This window comes from Charadrius vociferus, unplaced genomic scaffold, assembly GCF_000708025.1.
Source record: "Charadrius vociferus isolate BGI_N301 unplaced genomic scaffold, ASM70802v2 scaffold498, whole genome shotgun sequence".
In the NCBI taxonomy this organism is placed as follows: domain Eukaryota; kingdom Metazoa; phylum Chordata; class Aves; order Charadriiformes; family Charadriidae; genus Charadrius; species Charadrius vociferus.
The window spans coordinates 2,379,091-2,396,271 of NW_009649588.1; the positions used below are offsets into that span (position 1 = coordinate 2,379,091).

The 17,181-nt window shown below is 38.5% G+C and overlaps 1 protein-coding gene across 1 annotated transcript in view; it reads right to left on the minus strand.

The window, feature by feature from the left end:
- Nucleotides 1–17,181, minus strand: part of WWOX (WW domain containing oxidoreductase) — a 527,431-nt gene that overhangs the window by 487,762 nt on the left and 22,488 nt on the right. Inside the window, exon 4 of the mRNA XM_009890387.1 lies at nucleotides 13,218–13,324. Within this exon, the coding sequence (XP_009888689.1) occupies nucleotides 13,218–13,324 (107 nt within the window). The remainder of the gene's footprint in view (nucleotides 1–13,217; nucleotides 13,325–17,181) is intronic.

The following is a 17,181-nucleotide window of genomic DNA, read 5'->3' on the forward strand; positions in this document are numbered from 1 at the left end:
TTTGAACAGCAGCACATAGATATACATTAGATTTACAGCCTCTTATTAAATTAAGCCTCATATATGTTATCAGCACAATGGTATCATGACTATTTACCCTAATACCTTAACCAACTGAGTTAAATAAGCAGATAATAAGTCATCTTATTCACATAAAAATCAGCATGTCTGGGACAGCCCAAAGGTTTTGATTATTAGTTTGAGAAATTACCTAAAGAATCATGACTGTTCTGCATCCCACTTGGACCACTTTCTCCCTGGACACGTAATAAACAATAGTTCTAATCACACATTGCTGAAATGGAGATTTTCAAAGACAGCAGTCTAATTTCTTGCAGCTAGTACTAAATAAACACAAAGTGAGACAAAAGATAAAGTAGCAGGCTACTAAAGAGAAATCCAGGGAATCAAGCAAAGTCCAATACTCTTCTGTCCCCAACTTACCCCCTCCAAGGATAATTATCAGGATAAAAGGGAACTAAAGGAAGAGGGGAAATAAGAAAGGACAGTAAATTAAGAAAAAAAAATTGAAGCTTTGGCTTCACAGTAATAAAAGATTTAGAAATATCATTGACAAACAAACAAATTAGTAGTACCTTTTGAGCACTCTACTTAACAAGTTTGCTTTCTATACATCTTCTGTATTCTTGCTGAACTCCATCTGTGGGTGTTTTATGCCACTTACACTGCTCTGTAGTCATACAAGCCAGAAAATTATCTTCAGTTTTATAAGCTATTGTGTATCATGAACCAAGCCAGTGCTTCCTTTGATGCCCTCACATTAGTCCCTTGTCTTATAGTAAAAAACTAGAAGTGATACAGCAACGAGCACCTTTTTTTATTTCTTTTTTTTAATGCATAACAATTACGCACAGTCGTACTACACCATTCTGGAGTTGCTATTTTCCTACTCTACCATATGCAGCGTTACAGTAGAACTGATACAGACCTTAACATTTTTGACTTTATCAGCAAGTATTCTTTAAACATTATCACACTGTCACAGCACTGCAGATACATGCAGTACAGTTTCAGAAGTCGGAAGAAAATAATGGCTCTACCAAAAAAACTTCAAAAGACTCATTTAACATATTTGCAGACTGGTTACAAGTCTAAGAAAACAAATAAATCTTGAAGAACCAATTCTTCACATTGCAGACCATGTGACCCACCAAACTAAACTCTTTGGGATCTGAAAACATTTATAACTCCAAAAGCATGAGGGCTGAGATATCTCTTTGGTTTAGTTTTGATTTCCACAATCATAAGTGACATAGAAAAGCAAGAAAAGAACACAACACGTACTAGGTTAGCAACAAGTGTGCATTTCACTTGACAAAGACGACTAGATTTTACTATAAAGCATTCAGTTTCTTCAAAGTCTTGAAAGACCTGTGACCATTCAGTTATTGCCAGCTAACATAGTGTTTACAACTAATACTAACAGATACTCCATCCTGTTTGCTTCTGAGAATGAAATAAACTAATAAAGTTGGGTTTTTACTGTGAAAAGTCAATTACGTGGTAATCTATGAGATCTTGAATATAAGCACTAGTTGGGTTTCTTTTTTTACTTTTTATAAAATTAAAGCAAAGAACCAATTTGGGGACCAAACTGACCCACCGGATTTCACCATGACTTTCATAAAAAATTATCACAGCGCATATTAAATCATTAGCGAGACACAGTGCTGCCTGTTAGTTTTAAAATGCAGAGAATGCAACTCATTGCAGAAGCAAAAGAGGACCAATAATATAATTACAAGAGGGTGCCTGTGCAGCCTGAGTTAATGCCGTTATTTGACATCGCAAGGCTATGCCTTCTCCCACGAGCCCCGCTGGAGACAAGGTTCACTCTAATTGGTTCCAAAGCACAACCTACCAACAACAGCCGTCCTCCGGCCCAGGAATGGTAATTTCCACACCACTGTAAATAGTGTTTGCAAACAATACAAACACGGTAATAAGAGGCTAGGTGGGTAATTAATGTGGTTACAAAGCAGCTTATTTGCATTTTTATTTAAAACTGCCTTCTTTAAAAAGCAGCTCAGATTTCTTTTTGCAAAAGGAGCCTTGGTTAAGGAATAGAGCAGTAATTACTCTCTTTAGGGGTTCTTTTATACATCCTTTAGGGAATTAGAACGAAAAGATAAGCAGAATTATAAAGAGAATCATGTAAAATAGGAAATGCACTATAAACACTTAGTACTGTATTTACCATAAGCTAAGCTTGTCTTCTTCATTAATGGAATATATTACAAGCTTATGTTACAATCAGACTAATTGTGAAGATGGTTAAAAAAAAATTATAACCAGCCACTTTAATTCCCCCTCTCCTCTCCTCTCCTCTCCTCTCCTCTCCTCTCCTCTCCTCTCCTCTCCTCTCCTCTCCTCTCCTCTCCTCTCCTCTCCTCTCCTCTCCTCTCCTCTCCTCTCCTCTCCTCTCCTCTCCTCTCCTCTCCTCTCCTCTCCTCTCCTCTCCTCTCCTCTCCTCTCCTCTCCTCTCCTCTCCTCTCCTCTCCTCTCCTCTCCTCCCCTCTCCCAGAACTGACAACCAGAAATCCAGTGACAGCAGAACTCAGTGTATGTAAGAATGCATCTACCTGGACTACAGTAACTAAGTTTTCAACGTCAACAACACTAAATAGTTTTAGAAAACGGATTCTGAGAGAGAACGGTTCAAAAAAAGATCAAACCCAAGTTACACTAGTAGATGTAAAGTATCAGTGAAAACCAAACTTCTCTGCACCCTATAAGATAAACTCAAGTACAAAGGCTATGGTTTTTTTTAAAGACAGACATCTCCAGACAGGTTTTTAATACTGTTGAGCAAACAGTATTTCCTACTGCCATTTAATTGAAGACTAAGCATGAAGTGCAGTTTTAAAGGGGTTATTCTGGTTATTATTTGTTTGGGGGGGGTGTCTTAAAATTTTTTGTTAAAAAGCTCATGCTGCATTTAAGTAGTGTTATTGCAAAGCTTTCGGCATGGTAGGGATTTTGTGACTCACATTTCCAGATTAAGAACAGCAGGGCTGTGCTAAAGAAACAAATCACCAAAAAGATCACCTCAACATTTTTATGTATAAAATTCTGCTGACTGGAGGAAAAGAATAAGGAATGGTAAGATACTGTGACTTCTTTCAAAATTACATTTTAGAATTATTTTTTGTATATATATGTGTAGCAGATGTTGGAAGGTGAACAAAATTATGAGAGCAGAGGTAATTTAGTCACCTCAAAAGACAACTTTGTCCTTACTGGAGAAAATCATGGCAAATTCACTAACTAACTTAAAAACCTTGCGGTCTCATAGCTATGAGAGTGCTCTTTTGGTTTCTATCAGCTGTCTACATCATTAGGGATTCATACATGAGCACAAAATTCCAATCCAGCCTAGAAATCCCAAATTAGAGACAGAACGTAGGGTAAACCGTACATTCCCAGCCCATTTATTCACCACCTTATCCAAGCATATTTTCAGGAACAATGAATCTCTTGTACAAGGTAGAAAACCAAAAGGAGTTAAAGTGACCAAACCATCACACAAAAAAAAAAATTATATTTTCCCCCCTGCAAAAAAAAAATGAAAAACACTCTGGTTCTATTCCTCCACAGTTAATAAACTGGCCATTCTCTGGCTGCCCCAAGAAGCTGTGGTTGCCCCATCCCTGGAGGTGTTCAAGGCCAGGCTGGACGGGGCTTGGAGCAACCTGGGCTGGTGGGAGGTGTCCCTGCCCAGGGCAGGGGGGTTGGAACTCGATGATCTTCAAGGTCCCTTCCAACCTAAACCATTCTGTGATTCTACGATACATTCTGAAGGAAAGAACATCTGCAGACTAAATAATAGTCCCCATCATGACAAAAAGTCTGTTATTGGCAAGTCAGCAGGGTCTTGTGGAATATGAATCTCTGAAAGTCTGTGCCGCTGAAGGCTTTGTGTGTCGTCTTCCCGCCCCCACCCCCCCCCCCCCCGGCTTTTTTTTTTCCTAAACAGTGCTCGTGCGCTTCCTGCAGAAGAAACCCCTTCTTTCCGTGGCATCTTGGCTTGTCCTAGGATGGATGAAACAGGCAGTAACAACCGCAGCAGCTCTTCCATGATTTGATGAGGCTACAGTGATCAGAATGGCTTACAAATGGCAATGGACACCCTACTTGAAGGGTATATCACAGCCTTTTCCCTAATACTGACAAACAATCTGCACTTACTCATTCTTCTTAAGTACTATCATCTTTCCTAGCTACAAAGATAATTTGTTGCACCGTTCTTTTCCTTCACTAGCATCCAATTTTTCATTCAAGTAGAAGTCTTCCTGCTTGCCTTCCCTATGTTTATAAAGAAGTCCCAATTTATTTCAATGTGCCTCGTTATATGGGTTTTCCTCAAATCTGAGAAGATGATGAAGGAAAACACAGATTTCTGCCTTTTACAGAGTAGATCATTCATTTATACTACCAGGTCTTTTTTAAATGTTATTTCCTACACATGTAAAAATTCCACAGTGCTAAACCACTTCAAGTTGACCCTGAGCCAGCAATGTGCCCTGGTGGCCAGGAAGGCCAATGGTCTCCTGGGGTGCATTAAAAAGACCATGGCCAGCAGGTCGAGGGAGGTCATCCTCCCCCTCTACTCTGTCCTGGTGAGGCCACACCTGGAGTAATGTGTCCAGTTCTGGGCTCCCCAGTTCAAGAAAGTCAGGGAACTACTGCACAGACTCCAGCAGAGGGCTACAAAGATGATCAAGGGAATGGAGCACCTCTCTTATGAGGAAAGGCTGAGAGACCTGCGTCTGTTTAGCCTGGAGAAGACTGAGAGGGGATCTCATCAATGCTTATAAATATCTAAAGGGCAGGTGCCAAGAGAATGGGGTCAGACTCTCTTCAGTGGTGCCCAGAGACAGGACAAGAGGCAATGGGCACACACTGGAACACAGGAAATTCTATCTGAACATGAGGGAAAAGTTCTGTATTTTGAGGTGCCAGGGCACTGGAACAGGCCACCCAGAAAGGTTGTGGAGTCTCCTTCTCTGGAGATATTCAAAACCCGCCTGGATGTGTTGCTGTCCAACCTGCTCTGGGTGAACCCCAGGGGGGTTGGACTAGATGATCTCCAAAGGTCCCTTCCAACCCCTGCCCTTCTGAGATTCTGTGATATGTTTATGTCTATTTCCTTAATCCTCATTTATTAAATAAGAACTGAGTTCTGAAAACTCAGAATAAAAATATTTTCAAAAGAACCACATTGAGAAATAAAATACACATCAAAGGAATTCATTTACCCCTGTCTACCAGAAATATAAGACATATGAGGTCCTAAATGCTTGGAAAACGCCCACCAAATCCTTTAAAGCCTCCTGCATTCACTCACACCAGCTGGCTTATATTTCATAAATGTAATTACTTTAAAGTATCAATGTATTTATCTGGATAATAAAACTGTATCTTTAGTACAGTAACAGTGCAAAGCCAAGTACAGATGAAGATGTATTGATGAAGACTTTGACACTGTCCCACACGATATCCTGGTCTCTAAACTGGAGAGACACAGATTCGACAGATGGACCACTTGGTGGATAAAGACCTGGCTGGATGGTCACACGCAAAGAATTGTGGTCAATGGCTTGATGTCCAAGTGGAGAGCAGTAACAAGTGGTGTTCCTCAGGGGTCAGTGCTGGGACCCATGCTGTTCAACATCTTTGTTGGTGACACAGACAGTGGGATCGAGTGCACCCTCAGCAAGTTTGCTGATGATACCAAGCTGTTCGGCGAGGTAGACATGCTGGAGGGAAGGCATGCCATCCAGAGGGACCTGGACAGGCTGGAGAAGTGGGCCCATGTCAACCTCATGAAGATCAAGAAGGCCAAGTGCAAAGTCCTACATCCGGGTCAGGGCAATCCCAAGCACAAATCCAGGCTGGGCAGGGAATGGCTAGGGAGCAACCCAGAGGGGAAGGACCTGGGGGTGCTGCTTGATAAGCTTACCACAAGCAGGGAATGAGCAATCACAGCCCAGATGGCCAACATATCCTGGGCTGCATCAGAAGAATCGTGTCCAGCAGGTCAATGGAGGTGATTCTGCCCCTCTACTCTGCTCTGGTAAGACCCCACATGGAGTACTGCACCCAACTCTGGAGCCCCCAACAGAGGAAAGACATGGACCTGTTGGGGCGGGTCCAGAGGAGGGCCATGAAGATGATCAGAGGGCTGGAGCACGTCTCTTATGAGGGCAGGCTGCGAGAGGTGGGGCTGTTCAGCCTGGAGAAGAGAAGGCTTTGGGGAGATCTTATTGCGGCCTTCCACTACCTAAAGGGGGCCTACAGGAGAGCTGGGAAAGGACTTTCTACAAGGGCACGCAGCGATAGGATGAGGGGGAATGGCTTCAAACTGGAAGAGAGTAGATTTAGATTAGATATTAGGAAGAAATTTTTCACTCTGAGGGTGGTGAGGCCCTGGAACAGGTTGCCCAGAGAAGCTGTGGAAGGTCCATCCCTGGAAGTGTTCCAAGGCCAGGTTAAACGGGGCTTGGAGCAACCTGATCTAGTGGGAGCTGTCCCTGCCTATGGCATTGGGGTTGGAACTCAATGATCTTCAAGGTCCCTTCCAACCTCAACCATTCTGTGATTCTATAAGATGTAGGCATGAAACAGTTCAGCTGTAGCCAGTACATCGACTCTCTAACTAAATTATATCAGTATTCAGAAGGATGCCTAGCCCTGAAAGTTAGGGTCTTAACACATCTGCTATATAATTCAGACTCTGTTTTACAGTGGTTTCATTACTAACCATAAAAACTGTAACAGTGGAACTGTATAAACAAACCGAACAGTGTTTTTACTGTAAAACATGAATGTAATATAAATATTTGCCTTTCCCTTTTCTCAGCATCTGTAATGAGAGCAAATTCATGCCATATGTTTATAGTGTACAAAAAAATAGAGCTCAACAATTCATCCATGTAAATGTTGGTTAATCTGTTTTTAACTTTGTGTGGGGTTTTTTTTAACACAAATTTCCTCACAAATCATTAAAGAGCTTCTTGCTCTTGTCAGTGGCTACATTCACTGATTCACAGCTGTTTTTAGAGATGAGTCTGGCAGAACTTGAAGATCACAGATTTCTCACTGATAATAAGATCAACAGCTCTGACAGGTTGAGACCTGCCTACGTGGATAGTTACTGTCCCAATATACAAGCCCACAAACTGAAAGAAACTGCCACCTCTGAACATGTGAGAATTCAAAATACAAACGCAACTGGTTTCCAGTTTCTTATACGACCAGGGTGTATTAGCAGACTGTATTACATTTAGTTTTTCAGTGGTGCGTATGCGTGCTACCACTGCTTGAAAATTATGTCTACCGTTATTTAACAACTCACTGTCCATCTGTATTTGGAAAACAGCTTTGCAGCACACATCACTCTCTTAAGGTGCCTCAGCTGAGCAGATTACTCACAGGAACTTAATTAATTCTTGAACATGATGGCCAAAGTCTGATTATACTCTCACACTGTTCTCAATCAGCTGTTACTAGCACCAGTACTGGTTAAGGCTTATGCTATCAGTTCTCCACTAGTAACATAAGGTCCGGTTCCATTACAATTACAGTTTATTAAAACATTCCTTCACTTCAGAAAGATCTGGATCACACCCTTAAAAAGGAAAAAAGCATTACACTCAGCAGTGACAATAATGCTTTCGTTTGAGTGTCTATGGCTGCAAGTGAGACACGTTGACGCAGAATTTTTTTACTGCATTACCAGTTAGCTTAATAAAAGATAGTGCCTCTTCCTGCAAGGCAAGGTTTGGATAACTGCTTTTATCTTGATTCTTCACCACAGTCACTATTCAGAGCACTGGACGATGAAATATGTCTATACACTGCAGGCTTTTATAACTGTATATTACACTGTGATGGCATGTGAACTGAAAATGCATAGTTTTAGAATATCATGCTTTGAAACAATATAATTCTTTATTACAAAATAACAGCACAGTATTGGAAATAATATTTTCAGAAACGCATGTGCTCTACCAGTATGATATTCTGAAATACTTTCTATTTTGAAGAGATTACTTTTTAAGAGCTTTTATTTAGCACAACTTCGAAACTCTTTAATTCTGTAATAACAGACTGTGGCTTCATTCAGTATTTACTGCATCTCCAAAGCCATCTTTTACACATTCTTCAGTTTTTTCCATAAATGAATATCTGTCACTAATCATGATGAGATGCCCTTCCTGAATCATTCACGTAAGTTAATTCCAAGAACAATTTATTGTGCTGGTTCTAATGTATTCTTACATAGTCTTGATATGGAAATCCTGTGTTAATAGCCTCACTAATTTACAGAAAAAGCTCATGAAATTAACGTCCAATGGATAGAAAAGGAAATTTTATCTTCTGTATCAAGATTAGCATCCATTAGTATCAAGAGCCTAAGACAAAAGCATATTTGACAGAGTTATCCTGTATTCCACACGCACACACACACAAAAAATCATAAACCAAGGACACCAGCGGAGGCGAAGCACTACATGGGAAATCAGTCCCCTTCCTTGAGGGGGAAAACGCACATCGTCAACACATGAAAACTGTTGCCCATGTGCTGTGTAAACGTGCCCGGTTTGCTCCTCGTCTTTCTGTGCTTTGCAAGATTACAATTGGAATACAAAAGGCTCACTTATCAGCTTTTAATTTCATTCAGTTACTTAATCAGCAAGAACATAAATCACTCCTTAGGCGGAGAATACTTTGGGGGAAAGGAATACAGCAAGGAGTCACATTTATTTGGTTGGTTTTCTTCATAGCCATTCGCTCTTCTCTTGTCACATTTCCACCTTGTAAGTTTCTACATATAAAGGAAACCCAAATTTTCTTTTTACAGTTTAATCTAATCTTTGATGTAGCTGTAGGCTTAACACTGAGGAACAATTACAAAAGAAACATTATACTTTTTATGAAATATTAAACGTACAATTTATCTTTTAATATCTACTTCAAAGACTATTTGACAGGAATAAATAAATGAGGGGTTCTTGGCAAGAAAAGCTGTGATTTATGAAATATTTTATTCATTCATATTCTTAAGTATTTTCTTGAGAATACCGCTAACATCTGGAGCTACAGTCTTATCCAAACATTCTGCTCATACTCAATTAGAAAATTATATCAATAATAATGTAAAATAAATTACCTAGCTTCTCGTCCTGGAGCATAGATTTCAACGTTCGTCAGAGCAACTATGTGTACAAACAGCACTGTAGTGTTTTTCATTAAGCCTTAAAGTCAATTAAGCTACGAATTGGAACAATCATTCCTCCTCTGCAAAGTATTGATATTTTTTCTTGGCTGCTTTCAGGCCTTTTCACTACTCAAGGAGAGATTTATGTTTGACAATTTCTTTCTGATTAAAATGAATCATAACTCTCGAATTCTAATTTCCTCTGTTCTGAGCAAGAAATTATCAAACAGTTTTAAACTGATATTGAATGTCATCGTGCGTGAACAACATTCATTTTCAAGATATCAAATGTAAGGCTATACTGATCTCTCTTTTTATCTGCTGCTTTTACATACTTTCTCTTCCTTTCTCTCTCTCTGTGTATATATATATGCGCACATATATAAAACATTCAATTGTACTATACCTCTCTATAAAAATCATATTTGACAGACTAGCTAGATGAGTCACATTAAAACTCGTCACTACACTTTACATAAGGCAATTACCCTCTATCTGCAATATTAGCAAAATTCTGCTGCAGTTTAGAAAGAAAATAACTGGAATACTGCAGGTTGCAAACAAATGTCAGTTGTCTAAAGTAATTAGCAAGTTTATAGGAGTAATCCCTACTCAGATGGCTCTAACTCGATAAAACAGCTCTTTGTTAAATTGTTAAAACCAGTTTTCTAGATGTGCCTCCAACAGCCAATTAAAATCAGTTTGAACTTGTTTTTTAAACATAATGGCAGCTAACCTGGAAAAAAAAAAAAAAAAAAAAATCTTATTTTCTCCCATTATTCCTCCTGTTTTCTCCAAATCTTAACAACTGGATTTTTCCAAGCCATTTAGCCGTCCCATTTTCCGTTTATAAACTTGATTTTCAGCTTTCACTAAAAGCAGATTGAAAATGGGTTTTTTGCCTAACAACTTATTTAAAAGTACAAGAGGCCCAAAGAAGAGCTGCCTTTCTTCAGACACTCAGTTTCTGGCGTTCCAGGCAGGGATGTCACAAATAGCCTCACTGCGGGAACAAGCAGGATGGTTTTCCTAAGTACTGTTTCATATGCTGTATTTTATGTTTAAATGCTGCATTACAGTAAGTTTGATTTGGGTTTTTTTTGTTGTTGTTGTAGTGGTGGTGGTTCGTTGCTGTTCTATTTGCCTTTCAAGAATTAATTTTTTTTCCATATATATTTCAGAGTTTAGCTAATACAGACCATTAATTAGCTAACTGTATCAAAAACTTGAAATAATAACAGCTGTTTACACATTTTTAATTACTTTGTCTTCTTGCAAAATAAGCGGAACTCTCTTTTGCATCAGTCAAAAAACAGAATGAAATTCTTTGTCAGACATTTAAACCTTAAGTATGAAAGCATACAGAAAAGCCGGCATAGGATATACATTGCTTTTGGTAATATACATGTTATTATAGAAATACCAATTTTGTTACCAATACAGTACACTTATGACATGTAAACACACTAGACTCCAATAGAGCAAATTTTTTCATTATAAAAATATAATTCATGCAAATTCAAAGAAAATGGGGTTTGCACATTCAGTTGAAGAGTAGGCACTTATTTACCAAATTTCTACCCCACAGAATATTGGAGGAAGACAGTATTTATAGTGCAGCTCAGAGACTTAATCTCAAAAATATACAAGAAAACATGAAACAACTAGGTAGCATTCTTGTTGCCAAAACCACTACTCGAATAGCATGAACGTGAGGCTTTGTAAGGCTGCATCCTAAACAGCTGTATTTTTTAAAAAATTGGTTCCAAATTGGAAAGTAAACCAATTTCCTTTCAATAATTATGCGTTCCCTAGGAACAAGGGAGACAAAATACTGTGGATGTTTTGAAGATCTTTACAGCAGGATAGCTGCAGCTACATATTGAGAATTCATCTGCACCATATGCAGAGGTTGTTGGCATTTTCCATAAACTCTTTCATTTTAGGAAAGAAATTTCCATTAAAAACTTCCTGCTCTGTAGTTACACCTATAAGCTAAAAATTAATATTTTACATCAATATTTTAATATTACTATCAATCAATCAAATTAATCTTTGTCTCTTTGTTTTCAGTAACTGACTTTGGGGCAGGTTTTTGTGTTTGTTTTCCTCAAGACTGCTTACAATTTGATGTAAATTTTAAGCATCTTGTAATTCATCAACTAATTCTCTCCTGGTTACACACTCCAAGTAATTAAAGTTCAGTAATAACTTATTCTTTCTGCTCCAGCACCTGCATTTCATTTGTTTATTTTCCCAGAGTCATAAATCTGAGGGACTGTCAAAGTGCCATAATATTAGTGCAATAATCAAAGTTAATTAGTCCCTCTCAATAAACAACAACAAAGCCATTATAAAGATGCATTGAAGGTTTTCCAGCTACCCAGTTTACAGATGAGATTCTTTTCTGAACAATTAGAATTTGAAAACTGTTAGTAAATAAATGTAATATTTCTGAAGTAATTTGACCTTCAGTGATCTTCGTTCAATTAACAATTCATTAACGTTTGGCGAGATAATATAGGTATTAAGACAAGTACTCCTGAACTCTCATTGCCTTCAAAGTGCTCAGAGATATGCTTAGAATTAAGGGGGTAATGGCATGTTTTTAAAATAAAAGGCACTCAGTACTGCCTTATTTTAGTTACAAGGAAAACACATATATAGTGATATTTAGCTGGACTGGGACTACTAAATTGAAAAGACAGAGTATCAACAAATCCAGTTCTATTCAAAGAGAATGGACAGAATAACTTTAAGCAACACACATTATGCTTGCCCTTGTTGGGATTCTCTTGGAATTCCACACTCTTGAAATACAAAACAGAAAGAGAGCGTTCATATGAAGTATTGAAGGGGAAATGGAGATATCTTTCCCTCCCAATCCTTTACTGTAAATCATTAATATCATCTGGTCAAGAGAAAAAGGCCTAAATCCAAAGACTGTTTCTTGAAGAAACTTGTGGTTACGGAAATTAGCAATATCATAAGCATCACTTGTTTGGAAATACTTGTAATAAGCACTGTTTGTTTTGCGCTAATAAATATTATAATTATCTGTAGACTACTTATGTGTAAATATTAATACTACGGAGTGTTCTCCCTTATCATCTGGGAGCAGTTGAAATATTTTCAGACCTTGGGAAATAAAGCTAAAACACTCATCACTAATTTTAGCAGGAAAGAAATAAAATTCCAAGAACCTGACCCTGTGGTTTATTATTCAAGTAAAGGGTACAGGATCGTGTCAACAGATGGAAGTCAGCAGTCATAGCAAGCTCAGACAAAAGTAGCCTGCAATACTTACTAGCAAGTAAATGATTGTGGGAGGAATAAATTAACAACAATGAATAAATTAAAAAGGGAGGGAGAGAGAAGGGGGAAGCTAGGAGTAAAAGAGAAACAAGGTAATAGTACTGAAGAGCTTGTACTGGCATGACAAAATGGAAGAAAAATGAAAGAAAGAGGGAAGAAAAGGGAAGGAGATAAAACACTGAGACAGACTGCCCGGCAGCAGTGCTGTTGGGCCTGATGGACTAGGAAAGAAAAGGAGGCAAACATTCTTGGTTTTGAAGAGCATAGGAATGATCCTCTGAAACCTCCCACAGTATAAAAACTATGGGCAAAACAGTGGTTGTCTCTAATATCCGAGTGTGTACAATCTCCTTCAGTGAGTTATACACTTTGCTTCAGGGAATATGCTGTCCTATGAACTACGAAACATGCCTCAGCGGTTCTTTCAAACATTTTCACCCTTACAAAGCATCTGTACGTAACACAGGTTTGCAGTCCAATCCAGTCATGAAATGAAAAATCTCTGTCACTGATATACCAGTGACTGAACAGGATATTACAAAATCAGACAGATGCCTTCTTCCTTAGATTCTTGCATGGCAATGTAATATCCATTTAACTGCTCCTACTGCACAAAAGACCTCCTATCTTGAAAAACATAGCTTAGCGTTGGACTTACCCACTCCATAAGAATGCGTTGTACAGCGTCATTGCCTCTTGACGTATTTCTGCAGGCCAGGATAACATATGCCCCGTGCAGTGCAAGAGACTTTGCAGTTTCAAAACCTATGACAAAACATTTTCCTAGTCAGAAATGGATCTCAGTAACAAAACAGAGCTGTAAAATTACCTGAAAAGGTGAGCCCCACATTTAAGTATACTGATGCTACCTGCAGTCTGACTACCTGTTTGATAGTCACCTCGACCCAGCTTTTAAAAGCACATATGAAAAAAGATAGACACCTCAATTTGAGCAGATCTCTGGGACAATAATTGTATATATTTTGTGCAAAGTAGGCTTGGGATCTTCAAAAAGCAGACTCAATTTATCTGCCTCAGTGTCTTGAAGTGTTAGAAAAGCAGGATTATACTTCTTACTCGTTTGACTGTGAAGAATGAGCCATACGGTGAGACTGCGGAACGTTTATGCCTGGCAACACCACACTGAAAGTGATGGAGTATTCTACAACTGAGCTCTGGGCTCTTCAGATGCACAGGTAGCCTTTGATTCATCAATCTGAGGACCACCTATGGCAAGGGGGGATCACCCAATGGGACGTGTGAGGGATTAAGAATTAAAATCCCACGGAGATAACTACTCCTTTCTCTGATTCAAACACCACCCCATCTGCGGAACGCTGCTGCACAAACCCAGGGAACTATCCAAGTGTTAAACCATTCCTGGAAGAGGGTTGTTGAGCTCATTCTTAGAAAACTAGATTCTACCTAAGGAGATCTGTAATCTACACGTATGTTTTATTATGCATGCACTTAAAAATCTTTGCTAAAATCTTCTTGAAATTATCTGTGTAAAATCAACTCAGTTTTTATCCCATCATAAACTGATGTATGGAGAACAATGGTGAAAAATTGTTCTCATTATGAATAATCAATCAAACACCATACAGCTTCAACATATTGGTTATAGTATCATGGGACTAAACGGGTCACTGGATGCACCAGATGACACGGAGAAAAAATAATCCATGAAAAATTCCCTCTTTTGCATAACTTACTGATATGACTTAATCTGCAAGCACATTCTTTCTAAATCTCAAACAAGCGGACAGACCGTTCACACTTTGCTGCAATTAAAGCACAGCATGAATCTATATCCCCAGGTTTTTTTCTTTCATCCACAGAACAAAGTTTCACAGTGAATTTCTAAACGACCGCACACAACCTTTTTTTGCAATACTGTTAATCATTTCTTTCCCATTCTGAATTTGGGCACTTCATTTCTGCTTTCTAAAAGGAGCCATCAGATTTCAGATTAATTTCAGTTTCTTAATTTGGGACTGTACTGCAATTTAATGAGATCAGTTCAAATTACGAAACTATCCACCAAAAGTTGCAACTCTTTCCACCTTGACATCATCTGCAAGCTTTGTAAAGCGTGCTGTTTCACTGTTGAATTCATTAATGAAAAGCTGCCTAGAAGTTGGTCCAAGGTAAACTTCATTCAATTGAAAAAAAATCTGTGAGGATTTACATCAGGAGATGATGAGTTTTTGAGCATGCAGAATGCCCATAAAGTGCAGAGAACTGAGCCAGAAACCGGGATTCTATCAGGAGTGAGCTACTACATATTTGTGCTGTATTCAATAGTATCACTGGGTGCCCATCTCCATGGAGAACTGTAACAATGACAGACATTTCCATCTAGCTGAAAGAGGCATAACGTAGCTTAATGAGTTCCAATTAGACAAGCTTAAACTAGAAAACGAAAAATCAAACTGAAATGCCCAGCAATTTGAATATACGAAGAAGTCAAAGAGAAGAGGTATTTTTTTTAGCTTTATGACATTTAAAGCATGTTCCTGTTTTCCTTTTAAAAATTGTTTACCAAAAAACCTATTAAGATGGGCTGCCTCACTTCCAAAACACCCTGGAGCAACAAAATTCAGTTACAGCACCAGACATCACTTACATTATAGAAACACCAAGGCAAATTTATACTATTTTCTGCAATTACACACTTACGGTATTTAAGTCCAAGCAATTTTCTTGTATCTCTTTTAAAGCCATTCATTGTACCAAGCAACTTTAATTACCTGGGTAATTCATTGCATGCACATGAATTCAGCTACAGCATATGCAAAGATTTCCCCTGTTCCTTATTCCACTTTAAGTGTATTTAACTAGAATTTTTCATGTAACTAATGTAAGACATGTTGTACCAGAGCACTATTAGCTAGCTGTACGCTTCTTGTTTTGCACAACAAATACACTTATTTTGACCAGCTTACCATAATATCAAAAACTAGTTGGAATGCCTGGGAATACAGGTTTTCTCCTGTTATACAAAGATCTAGAGGCGACGGCCAGTTTAATCAGCTAAGGGTGACGATGTTTTGCTAACTCTACTCCATGTCACACTGTGCAAAATAATAAATTCCATGTCATTTTCTGTTACAGTTAATAACTTGATTCTCATTATAAAATAAACTGAGAAAGATTAAAATTTAACCAAATAAGTTACCAACGTGCTCACTCTGAGACTGCAGTGTTTTTAGTTTTATGTCCTTACAATAAATTTCCATAGAGCTCAAAATCTTCATTAAGCAGTACAACTAAGTACCTTTAGAGTTAAAGAAACAACTGTGCAGGAGCTTCGAAGAATGAAACTTCAAACTGAAACACCTGAATACTGGGGTGCTTCCAAACTCCTGCTTCAAGTCCTTTTATGGCTTTAGCTTTTTGTTTCTCCCGCAAAATTTAAGGCTTCTTTCCTCCCTCAGTGTCACATAGTTTAAACAGGTGGGGAAAACCCTCTGGCATAGCCCAAAGCTTTAATTATTTTAACAGACTTATTGTGTTAAACTAAGTTTGCCAACAACATTTGTCTTTCAGCAAAATGTAGCCACGGTTTCAATATATGGTAAATTTCAAAACCTCAGCCTAACACAGGGATTGGGTATTTAAAGTACCGAATATTTAAACCCTGCAAAGAAAAGCTTTGCCTATCTATAAAAACTACATTGAATCAAAATCCACATTGAATATGGTTTCATACACCAAAGTCAAACCACAATCATCATGAATGCCCAAACAACAGTAAAACCTCAAGAAAAAAACAACCAACCAACCAACACAAAACAACCAAGCCAAACCAAAATCCAGTAGAGTTAATTAGAATGAGAAATCTGAATAACTACGTTAAGGATGCGCGTAATCAAGGAACCAGAACAACCTTAATTCTACCCACAAGGACAACTCTGTAGACTTCAAAAGAACCAAAAAGATTTCTTTAAAACGTCACTTAATCCAAGACCTCTGCTACCAGCACGCTCTCACACAGCGACACAGCCCTTTCACCACGAAGAAACGTTATCAGCAACGATACTAGGTTTTTTCCAGGAAACAAATCATATCCTTCAGCAGTGGATCTTCCCTGCACCACAGTGCCAGGGTACTGCAGCTGCAGAGCAATTTAACCCAGGTAAAACAGAGAGCGCAGCCTACTGCCAACCAACTCCTGCCAGTCCCATTCTGCCCAGCTGGAACGGCGGGCAAAGGCCATACGTGGCTGAAGGAAACTGCACCCAGCCTCTACGTGTCATGGTTCTGTGCATCGGTTTTCAGATTTCAAGGTATGAAGTTAAAAAAAGCTGCAAAACTTGAATATCTTCTTACAGAAAAATCATATTATATACTAGTGCTGTTTGGTTGTGGGTTTTTTTTTTTTTCAAAGTAGGAACAACCACACTGGAACACCAGCATAGGGTAATATACTTGAGCATCAGAGACAGCTAATTACAAAGAATAAGATAGCTACTTTCCCCAAATGTGACAGAACAACATGCTTACATAAAGTACACTTTGGAAAAGCAATCATACCATATTTAAATACCATATATAATACAACATTGAGCAAATGTTTTTATAAAACTAAAATAAATTTCAAGTGATTGCCCTGGAAG